The 27,355-nt window shown below is 45.8% G+C and overlaps 3 protein-coding genes across 4 annotated transcripts in view; 2 read left to right on the top strand and 1 right to left on the bottom strand.

Annotated features, from left to right (window-relative positions):
- RET (ret proto-oncogene) overlaps window positions 1-9,517 on the top strand; it is a 64,927-nt gene extending 55,410 nt beyond the window's left edge. For both annotated transcript variants that reach the window (XM_078875252.1, XM_078875253.1), the window contains exons 18-20: window positions 1,459-1,558; window positions 6,763-6,934; window positions 8,746-9,517. In XM_078875252.1, the coding sequence (XP_078731378.1) occupies window positions 1,459-1,558; window positions 6,763-6,934; window positions 8,746-8,894 (421 nt within the window). In that variant the 3' untranslated portion in view covers window positions 8,895-9,517. The remainder of the gene's footprint in view (window positions 1-1,458; window positions 1,559-6,762; window positions 6,935-8,745) is intronic.
- Window positions 9,518-14,135: 4,618 nt separating this feature from the next.
- Window positions 14,136-22,741, top strand: TMA16 (translation machinery associated 16 homolog). Its single transcript, XM_078875251.1, has 7 exons — window positions 14,136-14,201; window positions 15,944-16,047; window positions 16,728-16,765; window positions 18,072-18,156; window positions 19,216-19,364; window positions 19,849-19,891; window positions 20,740-22,741. Exons 1-7 carry the CDS (start codon window positions 14,199-14,201, stop codon window positions 20,888-20,890), a joined length of 573 nt encoding a protein of 190 aa, XP_078731377.1. The 5' UTR covers window positions 14,136-14,198; the 3' UTR covers window positions 20,891-22,741.
- LOC144946419 (E3 ubiquitin-protein ligase MARCHF8-like) lies at window positions 22,728-26,447 on the bottom strand. Its single transcript, XM_078875250.1, has 4 exons — window positions 26,107-26,447; window positions 24,788-24,968; window positions 24,250-24,397; window positions 22,728-23,221 (listed from the first exon to the last, which is right to left on the bottom strand). Exons 1-4 carry the CDS (start codon window positions 26,295-26,297, stop codon window positions 22,887-22,889), a joined length of 855 nt encoding a protein of 284 aa, XP_078731376.1. The 5' UTR covers window positions 26,298-26,447; the 3' UTR covers window positions 22,728-22,886.
- Window positions 26,448-27,355: the final 908 nt, after the last annotated feature.

Below are 27,355 nucleotides of genomic sequence, written 5' to 3'. Positions count from 1 at the left end.
AACCAGGTCAACATTTCGAAAAAATCATATTAACCTCTGACCTGATAATTCGACTTCATAGTCCTGCACTGCGAATCCACTCTACCGTTTAAAATAACAACAACAATAATATCGCGGAATGTGATGTGAGCCAATGCAGCCATGTTTTAAAATCATACATCAGGTAGGCATGTGCCATTGGGGGAGGGGCGTGTGAGGGGGGCAGGTAAGCTTGACGTACATTTGACATATCCTGGCCAGGTTGCATATCAGTACAATAGTCACCCCTATATATATGTGTGTTTGACGTTTCTGTCACTTAAGTGCGATTGTACTATGATCGGATTTAAAAAAAAATGCTACCCGAGCCAACTTGCGCTTAAAGGGGATGTATTCTTTAACGTTGATTTATCTTCGTGCAATATTTCCGATTTCCCACGTGAGACGGTTGTGTTTTGCTAAATTTTCTCCTTCCTTCTTGCCGCTCTTGATTTAATGTCTGCCTTTTGTCTTTTTTTGGGGGGACTCGGTTCACTCTTGATGAGACTCCATCCCAGTCTTTCGAGTTCCCATTTGGGTTTGCAAAACTTGAAACGTGATTCTCAACAATTTTTCCCTCACCACTGGTGAAGGTATGGTGGGCGGTGTCAGCGTGCTAGGTTCATGTGTGGTAGAGGTTGAGTGTCATGCAGAATGCCATCTTCTACATAAGATGTGCTGCCCACTTGTAAACGAAGACACTGGCCGTAAAAATAACCTCATAATGTCCCCGCTTTTCATTGCATCGGACTGGCTACGAATTATCACAGTGCGAAGTCGCGTAGTTCATTTGATAATGAAACTGCGTGCGTTTGAATATAGCCCGCCCTTGGACCCAGCACATGGTTAACGGGGATATGGGGAGGCTGGAGTTATTTACGTAAGTGGCTGCGCTTCGTGAGGCTCACGTGCCCGCTGCCTTGGCCATCTCGTTCCAGTTCCTCGTGCCGTATAAATGCGTTTGACGTTTGTAAAGCCGGTCTGTGCAAGTTTGTACATTTTAAAATGATTGTTCGGGCGTCGTTGCGTGTTTGCTGTGTACGCGCCACTTGGCGCCCTGACAACTGCACAATTGAGGTGTTCTGGATCGGATGAAACTTATAAAGTGCCCATTTAGGTGCAAGTTTCTACCTGGTCAAAAAAACTCTCTGACCGGAGGGGTTATCCAGGCAAATTTGTTTTATTGAAAGTAAGAACAAATCACCATGCCCCACATCGTGTCATCGTGAGACAAACAACAACTGCCATTCGCCACTAAGTGGCAGTGACGTCATCACCGCGCTTGTGCCAGGCTAGGTGCACTTTGAGGCCACGTGGAGTATCAAAGGCTCACTGGCAGGAGGTCACGAGAAAGACTCAGGTTCCACGAGTCGACTGATCGTGAGACACACACACACTCACACACACACGAGTGCGTCATGCGATGCTGTTTCTGCACAGGTACGGGCTGATGCAGCGTTGCTGGACACATGACCCTGCCAGGCGACCCCACTTTGCCGAGATCAGCAAGGACTTGGAGAAGATGATGGTCAAAAGCAGGGTGAGAGTTGCATGTGCCGTCGGGTCTGTACCGCGTGTCGTTCGGCATGATGTCTGGCGTTTCACTGCACGTGCTGGGAGCTTTTTCATGGCCTACAATTATTCCGCAGAGGCGCAAGTCATACTCACCATTATGGGGGGGGGGGGGGGGGGGCGCCATGCGGTGAGCCGACATCGACAATTGCCCCGAACGCTGTGGTGTCATCTATTTATTAAGGTGTCACCGACCGATGGAGTGAGTGTTACACGTGTGGAAGCCAGAGCACCCAGAGTGAAACTAATGTGTGCGAGGGGACTACACTCCATCGCATACACTCGAAACAGGTGGAGTCCACATCGTTTGCAGCGCTGCCTTGGCAAGCCAGGGGTACGGGCTCTTCGTGGACGCGCACGGGAAGGGTGTTTCACAATCTTGCGATCGACCAGTCCTCGCCTCCTCCGAAGTGCTGGATTACAGGTGGTGGTGGTTTGCATAGCGATGGTGGCTTGCTTAGCTATGAAAGCGGTGGCTTGTATAGCCACCACCATTTTCATATCCACCACCACTTTCAAGCCACCACTGCTTACATAGCCACCACCACTTTCATAACCACACCACCGCCAGAGTAAATACACAGCACAATCACTGCCACCATCACCGCTGACCACACAGCCACCCTTTCCACCACTAAAAATTAAATGGACCATGCTTGGGGTGAATTTGATTGATATTTTAAGTGACAAGTGCTTTTAGTAAGCACTGAATTTACAGTTTTGCCATTTCATGTCACAGTGACCAATGAAATGTATAGTGGTGCTCATATTGATTAATAAGAAATCATTTCGAAGCAATTGCGGAGGTAAGAAAGCTGACTATACATTCACATAAATAAAATATGCTGAGTAGCGACAGATTATAATTAATGTGAAAGTTAAGAAACCCACGACCAATCAATCACCGTATGGTGTGGATGCTGCTGTTGTGTAATGGTCAGCACGCATGACTTTCAATCCAGAGGTTGCCTGTTCGATCTTCCAGCAGGGCAGTTTAAACAATGGTGCAAGTTTCTTCAAGCCTTTCGGCTCTGCACCTTCTCCTAGACACCTGGCGAGTGTGGAAGAGTAGGCCAAACACCCTCCAGAGGGGTTCTCTGGAGCTCCCTCGTGTTGCAGCCCTTCTGCCAGCAGTGGCATGGGCAAGCACTTGCAGGGCTGCCCCTTTATCTTTGTACCTAATACATATCGATTATCTAACGTATCATGATTCGCACCCCTCTGCTTTGAATAAAGTCGCTAAATACAGTTGCATTGAGATGCTCTATAAATCTAATATATATTGGTGAGTTGGCTGAGATTATGGAAGGAGCTGCAGATGACAAGCTGGTTTTAACTGAAGTGGAAATCAAGAAATTTTACTCAGGATCTCAGCAATGCTAGCGCAAGTTCATCGATATGGACGTCAACATTATCCCATTGAGCCATCTAGCTCGCTAACAGTTAAATCTCGACTCTTTGGCGAGACTCCCTGGTGGTCAGTGTTTTCCTTTCATGTTTATGGCTCAGCTGACATAATTCAACCTCAGCCCCTTGATAATACACTTGGGAAGGATTATCGAATTAGTGCATCATATGCAATGTTAACCTTTTTCTAGCATTCGCAGACATCTTATTAGATGAAATATCAAGTCGCTGGAATTGAGTTACGCAAGTGGTGCTGCAAAGACACACTTGCAGGTCACATGATCCGACAGCTGATCGTATTTCAAAGAATTACATTGACTTGAAAATTGTGAAACTGCAACTGACAAAAACGGCAATGGAAAAATACATGAAACTTGAAACCGGGCTGATAATTAAAATAAACGTCCTTGCAACAGAAATTTGTATTTAACTCGTTAATAACACGGGGACAGCTGCGAATTAATCACCAAGTTGGGCGGTAGTATGGCGGGGCAGTCGGAAGGTCACAAGTTCAAAGCCTGGAGAAGGGGTGACCTAATCATCCGGGCAAGACAGAGAAATTACAGTGTTTGTCCGAGGCATTAACGTGTCACAGCCAAAGCAAAGTGGAATTGTTTGTCACTGACGCGAGACTACCAAATAGAGTTGAACACCGCGTAATGTTTATTTGAAAATGGGGACACTTTGAATGACATCATTATAATTATTTATATGCCACGTCAGATCCAATGACATTGTTCACAACACTGAGTCGCTCTGCGGTGGTGGTCTTAAGATCACATCTAGAATTGAACAGCCAAACATTATTTTTCTGAGTTGGCCCTTTCCTGAATGCGTTTTAGGGCTTGACACTGAGAGGTTGCACAGGTATTCATCCGAGTCAACGTGATAAACATGTGACATCGCATAGACTCGCATGTTTGTTGAACTTATTTTGCACTGTACGGAGTCAACCGTGCAGGGAAGGACAACAAACTAAACACAAAAAGCAGTTCGAAAGAAATCAGTTTTCAATCTAGATGATTTAAAAGTGCACAGCTCCCAATGGCTACCTCATATTGGAAGAGCGTTCCAGATGGCCACAGAAGCGCATCTGAAAGCGCGCGATGCGGTAACCGTCTTTGTTCGATGTACCTGACTTAGATGTAACATGCGGTTTATTTTTATTACTTTAATTAAAAATAGCAATAATATCAATTACAATAAATGTTGAGCACTTTGTCAATCCGCTACCGTGTCAAGGCCCCCTCCCCAGGCCGCATCAGTCATGGCCGTTGTGTTGCCATACTTCACCACTGGTCAGCGTGGGTTAATGAAGGGAGGAGCCGCCCCGCTTCTGGCTCATCAATCACTCACCGCTGTTGTTAGCCGTGCACTGCAATGGAATTGTGGTCTCTCAGTATTTGTAGTGCAGTGGCCCCTTCCAACCGCACCCACCTCTCCACTCCCACTTGGATACGCAAAGTTATTATTGGCTTTTTTTAGTGCATGTTTCAGTGGGACTGTAGGGAAGACGGTCTGTGGTTTATAGTAGCCCTGTGTCACCCATTTGTGTACCATCTGTGCAGAGGCCTCAGCCTCATCACGCAGGGCGGCATGCCGGTCCCATTACAGCCGTCTCGGTGATTTAATGCAGCTCTTAAACAATCTGCATACCAGACACAGGCTACATATTTAATTGAATGTGTTGTTACACAGATGCTCCTCCACTGCACGCTGCTAGAGCAGCCCTGTGCTATGGGACACGGAGGCACGAATCCCACACAGCTGAACAGAGAGTTCTGCTTTTTAAAATTCTTATAGTCAAATCACGATGTTGATAATACTGTAGTAATGATATTGCTTTCGATGATGACAGTGATGATGGTGGCAATAATCATAGCGATGATGATGATGGTGGTGGTGGTGGTGGTTGTGGTGAATTATATTAGTGATAATAATGATATCGCGTTCCCCCTCTGCCACTCCTTTAAACAAAAAAAAAGGTCACACTGCAGGGTTGTGCTGCAGTAGGTCATTCTGTGAGGACTGGAAAGCCACACATTTCCTAAACTAAACTAAAACTTATTTTTATTTTACAAGGTAAGACCCACTGAGCTACATAGCTGTTATTCAGAGGCGACTTGGCCACCAATGATAGCCAAACAAAGTGACTCATCACGTGGAGATGTATAGCAGCCAAACAATCTAAACGCGTGTTAATTCTAAACGTGGAGGGGAAAACCGGAGGACCCAGAAAAAAATCCACGCGATCACGGCGAGAACACGCAAACTCCAAATATACAGCAGCAGGCGTCAGGGTCGGTATCAAACCCACAACCTCCTGCATACCAGGCGAGGTAGTGAACATCTCCTAGCCACCGCGGCGCCGTGAGTCCATGTGTCTATGGGGCCACCTGCTACCACGTGGGATCATTGAGCAGTAAACCGTGAGGAGCCTCTGGAGCCCACTCCATGGTGTGAGGTCACCGCTGCCGCGTGGCTGCAATTTATCAGGAAACTAAGGGGCTTTGTGCAGAATGGGCCCTCCCCCCTATTGTTCATCTTGTGCCAGTGCCCCCGTGCTGTTTTGAGTGCATTTGTTTTAATGGTGATGATTACTGCAGCTGAGAGTGTGTGTGTGCCTGCAGGAAGCGGTAGTGTAGTGGGGAGCGGTAGTGTAGTGGTTAGCGACCTGCGCTACGAACCTGGCCACTCGAGTTCGATTCCTGCTCATGGCCAACACCAATGACGATTATTTGAACCGGTCCTAGGCCTCATCTACGTCGACTCGGCCTCAAATGAGTAGTTGTGTAAAGATCGGCACTTGCCACAACAGTCTGTTAAGGTTATACGGGGGATATTTGTCTTGTGTGCCTGTAAGGAACACATTTGACACTAATGTATCAAAGGCCATCCTTGTTTGACTGCAATATATGCATGGTAATAAAATTAACTGAAGATGAATAATTACATAGTTAAATAAAGTTCATTTAATTTACACAATTCATTTTAAATGAGCATTTTTTTACATTGGTTGCAAGTATTTTAAGTGTGGTGTATTCAAAATGTTAAATTAATCGTACAATGTATTGGTTGTACTCATTATAAGCAAAATTGACGTGTGTAATGAACATGTAAATATTACACAAATGAAGATAAAAAATCGTGTTGATTTAAAATATTTTATATCCAAAATATAAATCAGCAATCAGTAAAGATGTGACCACCGGTGGCAAGCCATATGGGCTCACGTCTCAGTGCCATCTCCTGCCTGGCGCTCACACGCTCCTCGCTCTCCACTCAACTCCTGCCCTGGGCCACCCCCCAACATCCATCGCCACAGTCCTCGACAACCTGGCCCCATCGCTTTACCCCACCACCTCCTGACCGTGCATTCTCGGTCTCCGTCCTGTGTTTACATGTTCATCACCTGTGCTCCTCCGATTAGCACGGTTGGCTACGTACGGTGCGAAAGAAGTTAAAAAACATACTTCTGACGAAAGATGTCAGTGGTGTTTCAATATGTACAAGATACAGATGGGCTGTTTACAGCACATAATCCTATGTGCCCTACTCGGTCGTTCGCTTGAAATCTTCCTCCTGATAAGGTTATACTGTCGACGATCTTCAATAGCTGTTCACATTGGTAAAGCCTTTCATAATGTTCAAAACTTGTGACCACTTTATTGGCCACATTTTAAATGAACACGAATCAACCGGTGCGCGCATACCCACACCGTCGTCGCTGCCGTCACCATCGTCGCCGTTGTTGTTGTTGCGCAGGACTACTTGGACCTCACGGCGCCGGCGGCGTCGGACGCGTCAATTTACGAGGACGGCGGCTCCGACGAGGGCACGGGCGAGGAGGAGACGCCGCTGGTGACGTGCGACGACTCGGAGGCGGTCGCGGCCATGCGAGGCCTGCCCGCCACGTGGATCGAGAACAAGCTCTATGGCAAGCGGCAGCCGACGCTCGTTCGCTCACTGAAAACGCGTACAGCGCAGATCCACTGCTGGATGAGGCCCCACCCCCTCCCCACACAGTGCAGATTGTGGCAGCTGTTTGACCAGCTTCTCGCCAGAGCCTTGAATTCTGTGAGAGTTCCAAATGGAGTCTTCCTTTCCTGGAATGATGTCGAAAGCACAATTGGGATACAATGGGAGAAAAAGTTTAACAAAAAGCGTTCGTATTAAAAGAAAATGCTGGAATATTTTTTAGCCACATTAGAGGCCCACACTATGATTGTATTTTGTAAGGGAAATGCTTGATTTTTGTATTGGAAATCACAGCGAATCCAATATCTCATAACTGTCACAAGGCATTGGGTTATCGATGGCTTCCCAAACCCATGATCGCTTCCCCCTCTTCAATGCGGATAATTGGATTCCATCTGTAATTTTAAAATGGTGGTTGATACAGTAATAAAAAAAAACGGTCCATTCATATTAACCCACGAAGGTGGCTGCTGCTTATTTTTATGCTTTAGCACTTTTAAATGTACAACTCTTTTGTCAATTCACTGCTGGGTGAGGGCTGCCCTGCGCCACGTGGGTCTCGGCGGTAGTCTTGGCAGAGGTCGTGTGATCCCACACTTTACTCCACCACATGCGGCCTGCAGATCCATTAACTGTGGTGTCAGTTCCAACCCATATGAGACTAGGCTCTAAGGAAAGCTGTCTCGGGTGTGGATCAATCAACTTTAAGGACAGTGCACATTATCAGAGTTATGTTCTTTTGTTTGTATTATGACTGCAGGTATTGCGGTCTATGCAAACATGACTCCTTGTAAAAAGGTGTCAGTTTTGTTGCCAGATAGAAGGGTAAAGAACCAATTATCATATTTTTACTGGCAAATGAGGTTCCCATAGTGTAGATGCTTGCCCCGAGCTCTCATACTCTGATGGTGCATTGTCTTTGAGTTGTGCGCCTTTTGGCGTCATCTGGTCCAACCCATATGAGACTAGGCTCTAAGGAAAGCTGTCTCGGGTGTGGATCAATCAACTTTAAGGACAGTGCACATTATCAGAGTTATGTTCTTTTGTTTGTATTATGACTGCAGGTATTGCGGTCTATGCAAACATGACTCCTTGTAAAAAAGGTGTCAGTTTTGTTGCCAGATAGAAGGGTAAAGAACCAATTATCATATTTTTACTGGCAAATGAGGTTCCCATAGTGTGGTGTCAGTATTTATGCTGCAATTCTCAGTGAACAGAGGCGGGGGAGGAAAATCAAGAAACTTGGCCATTGTTTCAACTGCCGAGCCGGGAAATCGAATCGTTTCATGGTGCCGCGATGGCGAGACGTTAACTACCCACCTGGTATACAAGAGGCCGTAGATTCGATCCCGACCTTGACATCTGTGTATTTGGATATTGCATGTTTACCCTGTTGTCGTGTGGATTTTTCTCCGGGTCCTCCGGTTTGTCTCTCCACATTTATAGTCAAAACAAAGTGTAGAGTATTTGTCTGCTATAAATTTCCACGTGATAAGCCACTTCAATGGGCAATCATTTGTGGCCAGGTCACTTCTGAAAAAGAGCTACATAGCTCAGTGGGCCTTACCTGGCCAAATAAAAAATAGTTTAGTTTTAGTGTAGTTTAGAATCGAACTGGAAACCTGCAGCATAACAACTCCAGTGGGCTTAAGCATTGCTCCACTGTGGCAGTATCCAATAAGTTGAGTAATGCCAAGACATGTGGTAAGGTGTTGTGATCGTGGTTATGACACAGATGATGATGACATCTCTTTTGTTTTCCCATCATAGGCATGAGTTGCCCAGATTGGTCGGAGGATCGTCCACCGCACGAGCCCGCGGCGCAAGACCACAAAGACGCCGGCAACGCGAAGTACACAAACGAAGAGCTGAGCGCAGTGCGCTACGCCAACTGGATGGTCACACAGACGGCAACCTAGCAGTGTGTGTGTGCGAGTGTGTTTGTTTGAGCGCATGCCAGCGCAACCTATCCAAAGCTGATGTCTGTTTTTGTTTTTATTCTCCCGGACTGTTAATAACGAGGGGACCGCCAGGATTTATTTGTGTATAGGTTTGGGAGACTAAACTGGTGAGGGGGAAATGTTAAAATTGCTGTATCTAGAGGCCTTTAATTTATGTTTTGTAAATTCCTGTCATTGTCGTCGTTGTTTGCCGAATAAATTAAAAATGCACCCTTTCGCCACCAAAGTGGAATCGTGATGTACATATTTAAATATTACAATTGCCGTATGTTAATCTGCTATGTATTTCACTCCGCGTATAGTCATAAAACATAACGCATTTTGTATGTGTGCTGAACATTAGGCCTATGCTTAAGTGTTGTGTGCCATTAAACTCCAAGTTGGTTATTATCCTGCTTTTAAACTGATAACACATCCAATAGGCATCATGCCATTACATACTGTAGCTTGGTAACAAATTCTAATGGTATTTAAATACACTAGACGGCCTGCATGATATGCATACTGGGTAGGCATCGGACATTGATATTTGCCATAATATTCCAATGTATTTGTGGCAAATCATTAAATCATAACTTGAAAACTCCCTTAAAGCATTCTCGTTCGTGTTTTTTATTATTATTAATAAGCACACATGCATATGGTGGGGGTGGACCCAGAAACGTGAGTCTTGAGTCTGGGCCACGGCTATAATCAGCACCGAGTGACATCTCACCTGATGTGGGCGACGCTTTCAACAACCTACACTGCACTGACCAACGTGGTGAAGTATGGTCAGACAACCGACACGGCGTGGGGTGGCCTTCATCCAGCAGTGGATTGATACAGGGATGAAAGTTATTTATTTATTAGGCATCGACCTCAGTGAATTTTTGGTTAGATTAGTAAAAAAAATCGCAATAAAAATGTATGAAAAACTCTGAAATTTTTTTTTATCCCAATAAAGATTATGATTCTGAAAGAGGCCAATATATATATGAAGAGGACAAATATGGTAATTGATCCCCAGAAAAGCTAAGTTAATATTTATAACACAAACATAAAAGATTAAATAAGCCGATGTAAAATAAATTATTGCGATGGAATAAGCTGGCTCGCAATGGTAGGCCCTGATCAGAACTGTGGATATATTTTTTTCTGTTTCCAGAAGTACTTCTCACATGATGACGTCCTGATTTTGCCCATCGAGAATGATGCGACGCTGCATGCATTTGTTTCCAAAAAAATACCAGACGTTTTAAATTAACCGTAGAGTTTGATTTGCTTCCCGTTTTCAGTAGCCATTTTTTAACTAATAGCAGCTGCCCTTAACGTGCAGATGTATGCATTTAACTCGCATAGGACGGATTCTCTTTTGATATACCCAATATATAAGCGGAACCGTTGGGTGACAGAGTTTGCCGGTTGGCCGGAGCAGTGTAACCAAATCCATGAATTAGATTAACCTAATTCCATTAATGTTGTTTGCATGAAATACAGGAAATGTTTTGAGCTCCAGAGATCACGGTGACCACAGCTGGACAGAGATGTGAAGGGAACAGACCACAAATTAAATTTGTACTTCAGACAGATCCCCCACTGGGCAGATAACCAGTCTGCAGGATGTGCATATCAACCTCCAGCCCTTCCGGATCGTTTATCCTGCTCACAACCTCAATACAGCTGTCAGAAATCAAAGAATGGCATAGCTGCAGTTTTGTATTTAAATGCAGCATCTACAGTCAGGAGAATATCTACCGGCAAAGCAAGCATTCAAACTGCTTGCTGCTCTAAGCACTGCACACATCACTGTTATGAGTTGTGCTAACCCTAACTCAATAATGATAAGTTTTACATTCTTGGCTGTAACTGTATACATTTTTTTCCACAGAAAAAACAATCAGTTTCTCCTTACTGAAATATTTTTGGGGGCAGATTTCATTTCATTCGGGGATGCGGTGAGGCAGGGTATGAAATACTGCGAAGTAGACGTGGAGATGGCACAGGGACAGGAATGCATGGGGAAAAGAGGGCCTGAATGGAAGGCCCCACAAAGTGTTTACGATTACTACCCTATTCTATTTTATTATTTTACCAGGTAAAGCCCACTGAGTTATGTAACTCGTTTTCAGAAGCGACGAAGTGGTCTATCATGTGTAAATTGATGTTGATTCTAAATGTGGATACATTTTTCGAAGGACCCGGAGTAAAATCCACAAGACCACGGCGAAAACATGCAAACTCCCAATATACAGGCGTTGGGATCGAATCCACGACCTCCTGTATACCAGGCGAAGTAGTTAACATCTCGCCACTGTGTCCCCAACTCGAGAACAACGTTTCTAGCCCTAAGCCAGTGAGCAGCATAAGTTAAGCCCACGTCCCTTAGGCAAGGGTCAATTTTACATCCAGCAACCAATGTTGACTTCCTACCGAGTGGGACTGAATCGACCCAAAAAGGGTTGATGAGCTGAGTCAAAGTCCTGACCGGGATTTTGAACAGTGGTTCGTAGTGGTTAACCTTAGAATTCGCACTAACCACAACGCTGCCCGAATACAAATTCGACACCACACTGTCATTAATAGCAGCATCATAATTTGTGTTTCGTGCTGTCAACTCCCATTCCATGTTCAAGTCCAGGCTCGCTACCTTACTCGTAATTCTTCCTCTGCCTATGGCTGACTGCATCTCTACTATGAAATAAATGCACCCACTGCTTCTTTGCAGCGTCTTGCAATGAGGTCACATTTATATGCTGTATATAAGACGCTGCGTGTATGTTCAAACAGAAAGAAAAGTGGGCTGGTTCGTAAAGCAGTCGCCAGCATGCTACGCACGGTGAAAAAGAAGTTCAACATGCATACACACATACATCGTATGTACATACTATTATGGGTAGTATTTGTTACGAAACCTACGTGTTACGCTCAGTAACCTCATTGGGGAGGATACTCTTCTTCAAACCAGAAAATTGGAGAAACTAGGATTTCTCCACAACTCTGGCTGTCGCCTGATGAAGCTGGTTGTAATTACTGGCGATGCGTCGTATTCGAATTGTAAATGTTGTGGGTTTGCTCTCCAACACACCGGTGTGCTGTCCTGGTAACGAATTGGCATGTTTTGTTAACATGACAAACCTTACTAATTGCCTGTGCCGGGTGGTGATGGGTTTAACGACACGTTTATATTTACACGATATAACCCAAAAACCTCTTGTGGACAAACTCCGCAGCGGTGTTTCTCAAACTTGTTTGGCCCACGGACCGCTCAGCCGATGCAAACATTTCCGCGGACCACTCAACCCCCTCTATCCCTGGTGAAAAAATGCATTCCCTTCTCTCTCTAAATACCAGCCACACTAAATTATTCATATTACCGAAACTTTTTTTTTTGTGAACACAGCAATCGGGTGTTTTTTTTTAGGAAGGGGCATTTAGATCTTAGGGTTACGGTAGTTTAATCGGAGTAGTTTACCCATCTTCATTTATAAATTAAACATCACGAATCAAAATATTAACGCCCAAAACAAAAGGTATAAAAATCGTGCCAGCGGTGTTCTTGGCCCACACTTTGAGAGCCCTCCAGCAATGCAGCCCAGCTTGTTTGTGCGGGACACTTGCTGAGAAGGGGTCGATGGTCCGTGGTCAATCGTGAACGCGTTCGGGGAACGTCACCTCGGCAGAGGCGGAGCGGTGAAATCGCAGAGTCGTGGGGGAGTCATTCATCCAGCGAGTGGCTTGATGCCCCCTGACAGTTTCCAGTCGCATGGAGCTTCACTGCCACCCAGTGGCAGTCATGGGGAAGTTAAATCGACGTCGATTCTGGCGTGATATTTAACATCGCTGTGGAACGGCGGCGCAATGGTTAACTCTGAACCGTGGTCACCTGAGTTCGATTCCCAGCCACGGTTGACATTAGTGTCGAGTGATATCCGAACCTGTCCTGGGTCCCCACCCTTACAGCCCCCACCAACCCCGCACTGACGAGTGTGGTGAAGTATGGCTAAACGATCGCGATGACCGAGACGGAGTGGATGAGGCGTGCGTCCAGAAGCGCGTTGACAAGGGGCTGCAGAGCAAACGGGGCAGCATGGATGGGGCATGTCGAGGCGCGGCAGCATCTGCATTGTGACCTCCAACTTGGAATTATCTCAGGCAGCTTCAATCACCGCGTCTTATCCGCGCACCTCCGATCAGCGCGGTTGACCACGTATGTGGTCAACCGCGCTAATGTTACATTTTGATTTAAAGCTTTCGTGACTGCAGGGATTCATATTCTTGGTTCTTTCGGTAAGTCACGTAGAAGGGAAACAATAAAAATATAAAACAATAAAATTCACGACGTTTCGACAACACCATCAATCGTCATCAGGTGTGATTTCACGTGACTTTACCGAAAGAACCAAGAATATACATAATGTACGTACATTCTGAACGGAGGTCCAATGATCAGTTTCTTACCAACGTGTTTTGTGTACCTTTAAATAAAATGTGTTTTATATAAAAACCCATTGGGACGAACACAAAAAAAGAACCTCTGAAAATCAGACACCACGTGTAAGCGGAGAGGGCCCTTGCTCTATAACGTCTGTCAGCTCATCACCAGCATCGCTTTGGTTCGAGCCAAGCCTGGCGCTGCTGATGAGACACTAAACGTCGAAACTGACCCCGTGTTTTTCTCGTATTGAAGCGACACCCCCAGAACGACACGTGGCCCACTGGGTGTTCCGATTGCTTTGTGTGTGCAGGGGCAGGCGTGTGAAGGGAGCGAATTGTCCTATCATAAACGTACATGTATTATGGCTGGTTTAACGACACATTTACATTTACGTGACATAACCCCCAAAAACCTCTTATGGATATTATAATTAATTTAATTAACAAATTACATCTGCTGACGTACATATATAACACAATTCTAGATTTGAAGTTTTCGTGACTGCAAGGATCCATACTCTTTGGTTCTTTCGGTAAAGTCACGCGGGTGAAAAATATTATTTATTTATATTTTTTATTTCTTATTTTTCACCTGCGTGTCAATGTCATACGTTAATATGACATGTGCGTATTATTTTAAACGTTAAATACATGACACGTGTCATCTTGAATGTTTGTGTCACAGCCTTTGTCTTCGTCGCAAATCCATTGCCAGCAGCACGCACACCCGGAAGTGACACCAGGAAGTGGGCGGGGCGTCGCGGTGGGCGGGGCGAAGGGGGTCAACAACTTCCGGGTCTCGCTTCTCGGCGTCGCTCACCACGTGCGCTGCTGCTGCTCATCGCCATGGTGCGGAGCGCCGTCTCTCTCCTCCACCTGGGCCCTTCTCCACCCTTCACGTGTCCTCATTCACCCCCACCTTCCACGCTCTCTCCTCTTTGCGCGCTCTCTCTTCTCTACGAGGACGCGTCCGCCACTTGCAAACTCCTCCGACTCTCCCTCCTCCACGCACCCACTCTGCGTGCTCTCCTCTCCTCCACGTGGATTCTGATCGCCTCCCTGTGCCCTCCGCTGCTCGTCCCTCACGCTCACTCTTTCCTTCCCACGGTTTTTAAAAACATTTTTAGACTTTAAACTTTCGTGACTGCAGGAATTCATTTTCTTGGTTCTTCACCTGAAGAAGACCGCTTGTGTGAAACGTCGTGGGTTTTTTGCTTTCAATTTAGATTTTAGTTTTCTATCTACGTGACTTTACCAAAAGAACCAAGAATGTTATTTTAACACTTAGGCTTTCGCAACCATTATTATTCGTAAAATTAAAAAAAATTGGGGGGTAGGGGGGTTAGATCGCGTAAATATAAATGAGTTCGATAACCCACCACACAGCGGGTCGAGCGATGGGGAGGGTTGGAGACAGGGAAGAGTTGTGGCCGCTACCATCGCAGCGAGAAGGGCCCAGCGATGTTGTTGTTAGTCAGGCAGTGCACTTTGCTGTGCAGCATGATGATGATGATGAAACGAGCAGGAGTTTAATTGGTTGTAAATTGTAACCGATTCACGCGCTCACAGCGTTTAAGAGACTGTTTGGGGCAAGTGCTGTTAGCGAGCACCTAAAGGCCAGGACGGCACACGAGGGGGTGGGTGGCCAGCACCACGCCGGGAAGCCTTTATATCCCCAGTGCTGATGCTTTACACAGCGCACCGGGCATTTATTTAAGCCGAGACCCATGGCTGGTTCAGATATTCGTCACTGATGTTGGCCGTGAACGGGAATCGAACTCCGCTCTCTGAATGAGAAGCACTGCGCTAGCCACTGCACCCACCGCTCCCCACGGTGAGATGCAGTTGTGTACAGATGCATTCGTGACAAGTGGCACGTGTAGCTTTCAGCTGCGTGCCGTGTTGCTGCATGTCGTGATCGCATCACGCCGTGTCTCACTGGTCCTGATGTAGAAATATATCAATGCCATTGTTTTAGTGTTACAACACTCTGTTTGGGGTCACTGTTAGCATCACTATTAGCATCACTTTCTGAGTAACTATGAGTGTCAAAGCACTGGTGTGGTGGTACTGTGTTAGCCCTGACCAACTTAGCCAACCAGCCACAAATACCAGCCCTCCCACTGACCCCAATTATCCTGTGGTACATGAAGGATATGATCTGAGGCCTCCAGGATTTCAATTTCAACCAGTCACAATATCTAAGATCAAAAATAATCGATGCTTGCACACCTGAGTAGAATAGTTAAGCTGTAAGAGATATACGTGTTAGTAACTTAATTGTCACCATGCAGGTTGTCAGCAGAGGGCGGCTCAGAAAAACATCCATTGGACTGCCCTTCCCTACACCCTGCCTTCACCTAACCCGCACTAACCAGCGTGGTGAAGTATGGTCAGATGAGCCCCTGTGAAAGCGCATACCGTGGGGAGGCCTTCGTCCAAAGGGCTACGCAACACGTACACCATGCGAACTGGCTTAGTCCGCTGCGAGACGGGGCCAATGTGGAAGCTAATGCGGACACGTGCATTCTGGAGAGAGTCGTTGCAAGCGCAGCAGCTCATGTCCCGCCTGTGTGTGTGTGTGCCTGCAGCCCAAAGCTCAGAAGGCGAAGCCTGTGGCCAAGGCGGTGCACCCCTACAGCCGCAAGGCAGCGCAGTTGGCTCGCGAAGCCCACAAACAAGACAAGAAGGAAAAGTATGGACGTTGCTCGTTCAAGACACCGCGACGCGTGCCACACTTTGCAAACATTTCACATTACAACTTCTGCCGGGGAGGAGTCATCGTAGGATCAGGCCACTGCTAGATAAAGCCCCCCCCCCATCACGTCCATTGCACGCGGTATTGTAAAGCAACAGTCCATCGAGCAGCCATGAGCTATCCACTGCTGGTTGAAGGCCGCTCTCAAACCATCGCCATGTCCCCTGCCTTGCAATGCACCAATTTATGTAGCACTTGCACACAAGCTGAAGGGTTCAGTTCATACTCAACCAGGATGTTTTACTCAAATGTATGGTGGTGATGACTAGAATACTGTGCAATTAATGGGTAAAAATAATTCCAGCTAACGTTTCAGAAAGCTGAAACTAGTGTTCCTTAGTTTATTAAACACCATAGCGGTACAGCAGTGTTACTTAACCCAAAATCCCGAGTTTTATTCCCAGTTTCGGCGTACATCATTCCTGAGTGATAATTATTGAACTGCTTTAGAGGCTTTGTGGATCACCAACACCGCACTGACCAGTATGGCCAAACAAGCCCACACAACCAGCACGTCATGGGGAAGGCCTTCATCGAGCAGGGAATATGCAGTGTCGTAAACTGTTTTCATTTATACTGACTTGTATGTTAAGAGTGTTGTTTTTTGTTTGTTTCAGATTAAAAACTGTCAAGGCAGTAAAGCTGAACCTCATTGGTGAGTAAGAAAATCATCTTGGCTTCAGAATCACACGGAGCAATTCGTGACAAAGTCCCTTGAGTATTTGGAACACAAGTGCGGTGCTTGTCTGAACATGCATGGCTTCCTGTGTTCTGGAGAAAAAACGATGTGTTTGCCAATACACTGCTGTTTGTACACACCCAGCGAGCCATCAGTTTGGGTCTGCTGTCAAACGACACTTCGTTCATGGTGTGACTACCATCGGTCCATCTGCACACAGCTGACTGGAGAAAACCTGATTATATATTCACCAGTATAATGTCATGATTCACCCTGATTATGTTTTCTGATTCATCTATGCCTGCTCAATCAATTATTCCTCGGTGGGATAAAAGCTATATTCAATGGAGCAGTGGCCCAGACTAGGTTTAGATATAGAATGAGGTGAATTTAATAGGTGCAGGAGTAAAATCCAGGTCGCATCTAAAAGTCAACGACCGGCTCCCACTCCACACATTTGTCAGCCAACTGCTGGGCGCGGGTGTCCCCCACGCAGTGTGCGGGGGTCGTGTGGATTGTTTTACCATGCCTCACGCTGGTCAGTGCAGATTAGTGAGGCCAGACCCTCCACGAACGCGTTTAACCCTCCATGAGCTCGTTTGAAATCCCGGAAACCAATCTGGGATCGTGCGAAACAAATTGGATGAAGCGGGGTCAAATTGAAGGCCGCTGGCGAACACTCTGGAGTTCTGTGGACATTTCGAATCAAAGCCTCATCGACGACCCCACGATTACTATGCACGGCATTGATCTGCGAAGAAAACTACGGTGCTCCATCGACCGTTTCAGAACAGCAACAGGTCGCTGCGCCCACCTCCACAAGTGGATAATTAAAGACAACCCACAGCGTGGCTGCGACAACATGAACCAGACAATGGACCACATTGCGAACAACTGCATCCTACGCCGCTCTCCGGCAGACTGAGCAGTATTAGTCGCGCTACTCCTGAAGCTATCGCATGGCTCACTGACTTCAACTTGGACGTGTGGTTTGCACACACTTGCACTACGCTAGAGAGAGAGTGAAGCCAGAGAGTATCGAAGTGGTATAATAGAGCTGCAGTACAACTTGGGGTTTTGTCGCACAGTCCTCTGCCACCGACTGTGTAGTCCCACAGCCTATAACGGTGGTCACCCATCCCCAGTACTATACAGGCTTGGTCCCGCTATAATTCCAAGATCTGACGAGATCAGACACATTCTGGGCGATTACCTTTACGTATATAGAGCTCTTTATGTAATTGCTAATTCTTTGCTTGGATTTTTTTTTCCTTATCCCCAGGACAGAAGTTAGACTGGTTTAAAAAGAACCTCGATGGCGACAAGGCACAGTACACAAAAACGGAAATGTGTGCTGTCATTGAAAGGTTAGTGGCACTCCACAAGCGCTCGACATTGTCGATCCGTTCAAGGACAAGCAGCCAACGCGCTTCAAGCAACATGAATAACCATTCCCTGTAATAAGGCGAAAGAATCCAACTTCATGTTGGTGTAATTTTTAATTGTAATGCATCCATATGGTGGTAACATTGACCAGGCTGCAAAATCCTGTTGGCTTGTTCATACTATAAGAGATGTGTAAGCAGAATGCGCCCACAATATTGGTGTGTTACATATAATTAATCATCGTCCTGAATTGAAGTCGCCTATTTGGCCTGCTGCTCACGAATGATGCGCATCTCCTTATGTATACAGTCCTGTTCATATAGCTGACGTTGATGGAGAGCAACAGCTATAATTTTGCAAATAATTGCGTCATGAGTAACAGAGTGTATGGCTGTGATGCCTCCTTTGTATTTGTGAATGGGCCATTGAGTCGTTATATGTTCCATGGTTCGTTATGGATGACCACAGTCGCACACCGAAGAGTTTTTATTTTCCATTTGTGCATCGAGTATCAGCATCTGCCTTTGATTTGTGAGAATACGGTCTTTGGCTGTGGCTCGTAAGCTTCACAGCCGATTGAAGCCAGGCATCTTCTGCGTCGGGTCTGTCACGAGCTGTTTGTGACTACACGTGAACTCTTATTTGGCTTTTCAATGCATTATCAGAGTTGGAGTTGCATTGTTGAGGGTTAAGTGCCTAGGTCCACAAGGGCTTGTGCCACTTAAAGTGAAGGTGAGGGACGTTATTGAGATCCTGGTGAATAGAGATATGTTATTTACAGTAACTCTACTGCACACGTCAAGTTATTGTGTGGTTTTCATCAAATTTGTTAAAAATGTAGCGGCTCATTTCGCAGATGCCGGCTGGTGCTGCTCTCCAACACAGCGGTGTGCTGTACTAGTGACGGATTGACACGTTCCGTTTACGTGACAAAACCTTGCTGATTGGCTGTGTCGGGTGGTGGCGAGTTTAAATACACATTTATATTCACGTGATCTAACCAAAAAAAAACCTGTATTACGAACGATGTTTTTTTGCAGATACCTCGACCGTTTTGCCGTGGAGCTGGAGCAGATCGACCTGGTGAACAGCGTGGCGGGGCGGCAGGGCCGACAGCACGGCCCGCGGGAGACCGCCATCCGCCAGACGCTGCAGCGCGAGCGCGAGCTTTACGACGGCACCGGCCTCGGCACGTACCCCCCCCCCCCCCCCGTGCACCTTGAGCAGCTGTCGAGACGGGAAAACTGCCTTGCACCGAAGTCAGAACTTCAAGGCACCTCGGAGACATTGATAATTATAGCGAGGACTGGTGAACGATCACTTTGGCTTGACACTGATTGGTTCCAAACTGAATGTTGTTTTTAACTTAGGCGGAATCAATGTGGGTGACTAGACTGAATGACAGTCAGAATATACTTTCTGTTTACTCTTATAAGTTGACAATTGAGGACATTGGGAGCACAATATCGGTTTGTAACACTTTCCCACACAATCGCCGTGCACGAGAAATTCAATCATATCACGCAAACTGGGAGAATTATAATTCTTTAAAAAGATGCAGCCACCAATAGTCACTGAAAACGTATCTGAAAGACATTCAAGTGTGTAACTTTAAAACTTTGCCATTGACAGTGATCGCAATGACAATTTATTTTTGGAATCTCTCCTTACAGAAGTTCCTGATGTGATCAATGGAAAGAATCTGAGAGTGTTCAGGTATGCCGCGTTCAAGTGCCCCATCGTGATATGCTGGCCAGTAGCTCAACACGAAGTTCAACATTAGTGCCGGGACATCGTGGTCATTTACCCCCTGGCGTCAACACACTCATGGCTATTCGTGACGGCTGGTTTGAGTCGCACATTCTTTCGTCTTTATAGGTCGTTAATGCAAACAATTGGTTATTGCTGCTGTGTCGGCAGTGGTGCAAAAAATACAATTGAACAAAAAAAAACACGTATCAACATTTCCTAAAAAAGAAACGTAATGTTTCAGGAAATGGTCTGTCTTAATAGCTCATGCGCTACGAAGAAGGGCCATTTCCCAGAGCATCGACCATTATTTACCTTTCCTTTCAGGCAGTGTTATTGGTGAATCTGTCTAATTTTTTTTAGAAGCTAAAGGTTGTATCTGTGGAAAGCGGCCACGTGGATCCGGCCGTAGAGAGAGTGGCTCGCAATCGGAAGGTCGTGAGTGAAACTCCTGATTTGGAAGGGTTGACTTGGCCCATCATACAATTTGGGGTGGATGCAATGAGTACCACTTTGTGGGAGAAAGTGAACAGTTGTATGGATAGAATCACCCCCTGCCATAGGAATGTATAGTTACCACCGCTGTCAGGACTGAACAGGATATGAGCACTACCTCACTGCTCACTTGAGTGAGGCTATCGCGTGACTTTTGTTGTAGATTGGTGGTTAATCGCCAACAAGAATACATACAAGAGTTATAAGGGTTAGGATATAATATCTAAAACATACACATCACTGCTATCACTTAACATCGAGCAAGTATGCTGTAAGTGCATCATTTTTGACAATTGTTGTGTTCTGTACCAACCCTGCAGGGAGTGGGATGGGGACCTCAAGGGTCTGCCGAACCTCAAGATGAGGAAGGTCTCGTCCAAAGATGCCACAGCAACGGAGAAACAGGAACAGGCGGCGGAAAATTCCGACAAGGATGACACGGATGAAATGGAGGGCAACACTTCTCCATGACGCCACGTCACAAATAAATAAATCGCGCCACATACCCATGCGCAGGCTTTGTGTGTAAGTCTGCGTTAATGCTCTGAAATAAGCGACTGTATCATAGCGTTTCAAAATAAAATATATTCCCACTATGAATGGTATTAAATAATGGGGGTTTATGTTAACGCGTGATATGTCTAATCATTTGACGACGAAAGTTAGTTGCAGCGCTACTCTGCGCTGCCCACAACCATGTTGCCCACGCAGCCAATGACAAACCGTGCACGGCAATCGCCTTTCCAAAGCGCTATCCAGGCTCAAAGCTGCTTGGCTTTTCAGATCTGACGAGACCGAGGAGCATTCTGGATGACTTGCGCAATCGTCTCCCAACTAACCAGTAGAGTTCTCTCAGATAACTACGTAGCAGATGCCCTCTCACCATGATCAGTTTGTTCAGGTTTGTGGTATGGGGAGGGGTGGGGGTCCCCAATATATACATTTCGCACAAATAAGTGTTCTCAATTAAAAAAGGGAAACTTTTAAAGTGTACAGGGCTATTGAAATGCTCATAAAAAAATGTTAAAAGAGATGAGTATACATTATGTTTAAAGGTTCTAAAACTCGGAATTGGTTATAAATATCTGTACATTGTGTTCTACAGGATAGTACATATTTTGGTTGCTAGGTATGTAACATTTCCCTAAGTTATGGTTCCCTATCCCAACCTTATTCCATTGTTTCTTATGGGAGGCATTGGCCCGCTTTGCGTCGCATAGGCAATGTTTATGCTCATACATTCGCTATCCCCCCCCCCCCCCATTTCCCGTTATTCTCATGGGGGAAAATTCCCTGTTGGACATCGTTTCGTTATAAGTAGCAACTTTCCAGTCCATAATGCCGACGTATATCGGAGGACCCCCGTATCAAAATGCAGGTTCTTACAACCATCTTTCTTCAGCAAACTTTTGACACAAACTGCGAGTGAACGTGTAATTCAACATGTAATGCGCCGCACAGTGTCGCTCGCTGTCAAAAGAGCGAGGACAAACTGGGAGGCACGAGGAACCGAAGACGAGCAGGTCGGCGGCCACGCATTGAGCCAGACACCAGCAATTGTCCAAACTCTGTTCCCAATTAATGAAACTAGTACCTGGAGGAAACTCAACCGTGGGAGGTGGAAACAGCGGTCCGTACAGATGGAACAGATGGAGTTCACATTTTTGCTGCACCGCCTTCTGGCAAGCCAGGGTACGGCTCCTCAACACCCATGGGGAGGAAAGTTTCACAACGTTTGTGCTATACACGAAACCCTCGCCTTCCGCGGCGCCGAGTTACAAGCGTGCGCCACCGCCGCCCGCCTATCGCATTGGTTTGTCTGAATCCTTGACATCGCACACAAACCCCCTCGTGGACCTCTTCACATTCTCTAAAACACAAAACATTAACTGTCAAAGGTAAACTGCCGTAGCCATGGAGTCAACATTGGGGAGGACCAAATCTTCCAGGGGGTCTGGGGGTCCCAACCCAGAAAAATATCTAAATTTGAAAACTCATTTCCTGCCTAAAATATTAAAAAATTCACTAACACATTGGATGGACTCTTTATTTATTTTTTACAATAATGTCTAATAGTGTATTGTATTACATTGCTCTGTTTTTATTTTTTTCCCATTTCATGTTTCATTGTATGTAATGGCAGAGATGAGGGATTCATAAAATATAACCACAATAATATAAGCAGAAATCTATGCATTGATTTATATGAAGACAAGTCCAGATATTGTGGCCAAGGTTTAGCAAATTGTTGTTTTTATTTACATAGCATATTTGAATATTGGGGGGGGGGGGGGTGTGTGTGTGTTCCCCCCCCCCCCCCCCCCCAATATATTATAATTACGGCCTTGATTTTATGGAACTTCCAGAATTCCAGGTAAACTCGGTCAGTCTGACCACGCGCATAAAATTCTGGGTGTGTGGTAGCGCTTTCTAAAAGCAATCGTGAACCGTTCGGGAAAGCTGACTTTCAGTCGGGTGTATTCTCCGCATTGCATTTCCCTTTGTCCACGCAGCGGGTCGCGTGGGTTTCCACGGAGAGGGCATCGGCCTCCGTTTCTTTGCCGTTGGGTGCGTTCTGTTGGAGGCCGCGGGCGGGTGACGACGTGGACAGATTTCTCCTTGACAGCAGCTCTTCGGCCAGAGCCTCGGGGCAGCTGCTCACGTGGATGATGCGATTGTAAGCCTCGAGGCGTCGCCACATGCGTACGTAGACCTTGCACTGCACGTACATGAAGACCGTTCCGCCCGTGAACCCGATGGCAACCACGGCGAGCTTGGTCCAGAATGGCCACTCCAGCACACCTGCAAACAACAACAAAAGAAAACCGCAGCAAAAGTCACGCCGTTGCAAGCATTGTGTAATGCGTCAAAAAAACTCGTTTGACCACGGAGGTATTTAATAAGCGATGTTATATTGTGAGCTGCAGAACGAGGTGACGAGAGCAATTCACGTCAGGTGATGTTGGTCATTGGTTCACTGGTTCCACCTGCAATAGGAACCAGTACAATATATACCATGTTTCTGTAAGTTGTCAATGGGCTGTTGGAGAAGGGATACAAAATAGATTATTTCCTGTTACATTGGGATTCCGAAGAATATTACCAATCATCTCAATAGTGTATGTATGTTGAACTTTCGCACATTACGCAGCCAACTATACAGCTCAGTGGCAGTTTTTAAAGTGCACCGTGGCCATTTTAATAACTGATTACAGCGTTTTTTTTTTATAGTTTCTACATTTTTTTATCCCAATTATACTATCAGTGTTTGAAACTCGCAAAACAGTTCACCCCCATGTTAATGATTGGTCTGTGGAAGGAGATATCACAGTACTGCCACTGAAATCCGATCAAGTGAGATCTGGTCCACGGTAGGGGGTTTCACTTGCCCACCCGCTCTGCCACAGATCAAAATGATCATTGTGTGACAAACTGATATTTTTTTTTCTCGCAGATGGAATTTTTGCCAAATTCAGTGCGGAACCAAATTTAATGTCATAGGGGGTTTTATTGTGCAGTCATTGGTGTGACCAGGCTGACACCATTAAACTCGCAGCTCCGATTAGCACGCTTGGCTATGCATGGTATCGAAAGAAGTTCAACATATATACATACAACTCATTACATTGGAGAACCCGGTTTAATCACAGGCAAAATGGATTCGAAACCAGGATCTCGGCCGTGCCAGCTCAGCGCTTTTTGACCACCGAGCCACCTGGCCACTTCAACTGAGCCCCGTATTGACATTACAATGCGTGGGCTTCCTGCTGATTATTCGGTGAGAGCAGGTGTTGGGGTGGAAAGATGTTTGTAGATGGTGCTGCACGCACCACTGTGCTGAGCCTGGCGAATCTCCTCTGCCGTTCGGGAGACCAGAATGTAGAGCGACCACACCACGCACACGATGGCTACGACGTGGACCACGACCGAAAACGTGAGCTTTCTCCTGTCCCGCGCTGTCATCTGCAGCTTCTCCCACTGTTCAATAAAAAAAACACCACGTCCAGCACATCAAATCGACATTCGTAACAGATTTACGAGTTATGGTAACAATTATTGTCGCCAGCGTATGTCATGATCGATACACTCAAGCGGAGGGTCGAGCATGGGTTCCAGGTTTTGTGGGTTTGAGCATTGGGTCGAGCATGTGATCTAGCATGGAGTCGAGCATGGAATCGTAACATTATTATTTATTTGAATTCCTGTTCCATACCGCCTTATATGGGCAAGCACTTGCCCAGGGTAACCTTATTTGGGCATGACCTACCTAGTTATAATTTAAGGTCTCCATATTTCACGGACTTAATTCTATCGCTTGAGCGCTGTGCCATCTTGTGCGTTGGGGTTGCAATGCCCGGTGCTGGTTACTTTGCGCAGGGGTTTCAGCGTGGTCTCCATGACGAAGCTGTAGTTGCACAGCTCGCAACAGCTCGCGCCCGAGCTCTTGATCCACTGTTGCAGGCACGCCTGGTGGACAAACTGCAGCGAGCCCGTGCACTGGCACGGCACGATGAGAGGGCTTTCCTCATCTCCCTCACAGTGGCAGATTCTGAAAGAGCAAAAAAAACAGTAGTTGCTTTAGGCCAGAGCATAAATTGGTACCACAAAATGTGGAATCACTTCAGCCGCGCCAATGTGTATATATTGCCAGTAAGAGTGAATTATTTGATAACTCACCAATTTCAAATTGTTATCACACAATTCGCTGATGTTGGCCACAAATAAAATGGAACGAATGAAGACATTTCACCTCCTCAGGTGGTGCAGACAAGTGGAATATCTATGGCGATGGAGTCGATTGCCCCCCCACCTCCCCAACTTGAGACCCCAAAACGTAGTACTGATATTTCGCAAATAAAATAAACATGTTCTACAATTTCCTTTCTATGGCATTATATCAACGCCTATTTAGGGGACGGGGAACTGTAAATGCTTCTTTCAAAGAAAATTGTTCCTCAAGGTTAACAAAGAAAAAAAGCGATCAAATAAAAGAGATACATGAGAGAACTTTCGGAAAGCTGAACTTGATGATAAAAGGAAACATTTCAATATTCCTAAAGAGTAAAGTTTTAATCGGAAGTTGTGTGTGGATGGCAGCACAAATGGGCATGAATGAAGAAAATGGAACTTGGTTGAAAAGTTCACAGAGAGTGCACAAAAAATCATGGCGCTAGGTTACCACGTGTTAAAGTGACTTGTGACGAGTGCCACTATGTTGACTGCGTGCCGCTTGCACAATATTGGAATAATTATGAAAATGGGCAAAATGATGTCCTTAACCTGCGTTAAGTCTCTAACATGAACGTTAAGAAAATGAGATAATATTGTATGCATTCATAATTATTAATACCGATAAAAAACAGACATTTTCCACACTAATCCACATCAATATTCAAGTCAAATATCACATGCGCTTTAACAACTTGGTGATTGTATACGTGTGGTAGCAAGGTGCTTAGGTAGGTTGTAGATTCAGCTGACTCCATGCATCTCTACAAATGCTTCAATGCTCTTCAACAATTTTAGAGACAAACATTACCCACAACTCTCACCTCATTGAACCATGCAACCTATCAGTCAAAAGCACACCTTGATGTGGCTGTACACTCCATGGCCGTTGGCTTTTTCTGCACTTACGTTTTACGGGACGTAACAACAAATTACGTCTGCTCTGATCGCCCACTCACCTGCACGCGACTCCAGCGGCTGCTCGAAACGAGTCCCAGCGCCACATTGGCACCATCCGCACGTTCAGCGGTGACGACGAACGGCTGTCTGAGTCGGAGTCCGTCTCTCCCACGCACAGTGGCACGTTTACGGTTACCCTCTCCATCGGAAAAATCCTCCTAAATGCGGCCCTCTTGATTCTCGCCACCATTTCCACCGCTGCCAACGTGAAGCTCTCTTGCCGCTGTCAAAACTATGCTCCCGAAGCCCACGGACAAGAAGATTGTGACCGCAAAGGCGTCCATGTTGCGTGACCTTCGCATATTGGTGTCCACACGATATAACCAACGAGTAATGTGTGCTCGTGTGAAATGCCAGGGGAAAAAAGAAAAAAGACTCGGACGCTTTGGGGGTGACATCCCACCACTTCAAAGGAAGGCCGAATCCCTTCATCCAGGACATTCGGTTCGATTGAACACATGAGGGTGTGAGCCCAATATGCCTCACTTTTAAGGTCAAATCCAAAGGCGAATTTGAGCATTGGCAATAATGATGATCAGCTTGCTGCTGTGCATCCTCGTGTCTTTATTGAGATGAGAACCCATTCATGTTTATTATTCATTCATTTGGAAGGGAACACATTGATGAAGATACTGCAGTCGATCTCACCGTTCCACATGATGCACGTGATTTTACTGGTCAAATATCTACGTTTTCCTGTACTATGTAATATCAGATACGACGTCTACTGTTGACAAGGCATATTTTGATAATAAATAGGCAGATAAAATAATGGAGGGGTTCTTTTGGAAATAAAATTTCACTTCCAGATGAAAAGCAAGATTCGGGCGAATGGAACGAAGCAGAAAACGAGACAGAATTCCGTCATCATCGTGATGCTGCCAGTATTCGCCATAGACAGTATCTACCCCTGGGTCTAAGGCTTTACATATATGGTAGACACTTATATACACACACGCACACTTTGTATATCTTCGGGATTAATTGTATCTTCCAAAACCCATATTCTCTAGAAATCATTAACAATTAATGTTTTCATGCAGAGCTACTAATTTGACCTTGCTATCATATACATTTGTGATCGAGAGATAACCGGCTTCAGGGAAATTATTGTTAGAATGTGTCCCCCCGCGTGGTACCCATAAGCAATTGTCGGCAATTGTGGAAACAACATACGATGACGTCACGCGCATAAATAACAATTGTTTTCATACAAAGCTACTACTTTGACCTTGCTATCATATAAAT

Source organism: Lampetra fluviatilis, chromosome 41 (assembly GCF_964198595.1).
Source record: "Lampetra fluviatilis chromosome 41, kcLamFluv1.1, whole genome shotgun sequence".
Classification (NCBI taxonomy): Eukaryota; Metazoa; Chordata; class Hyperoartia; order Petromyzontiformes; family Petromyzontidae; genus Lampetra; species Lampetra fluviatilis.
This window is presented reverse-complemented; position numbering and strand designations above follow the sequence as displayed.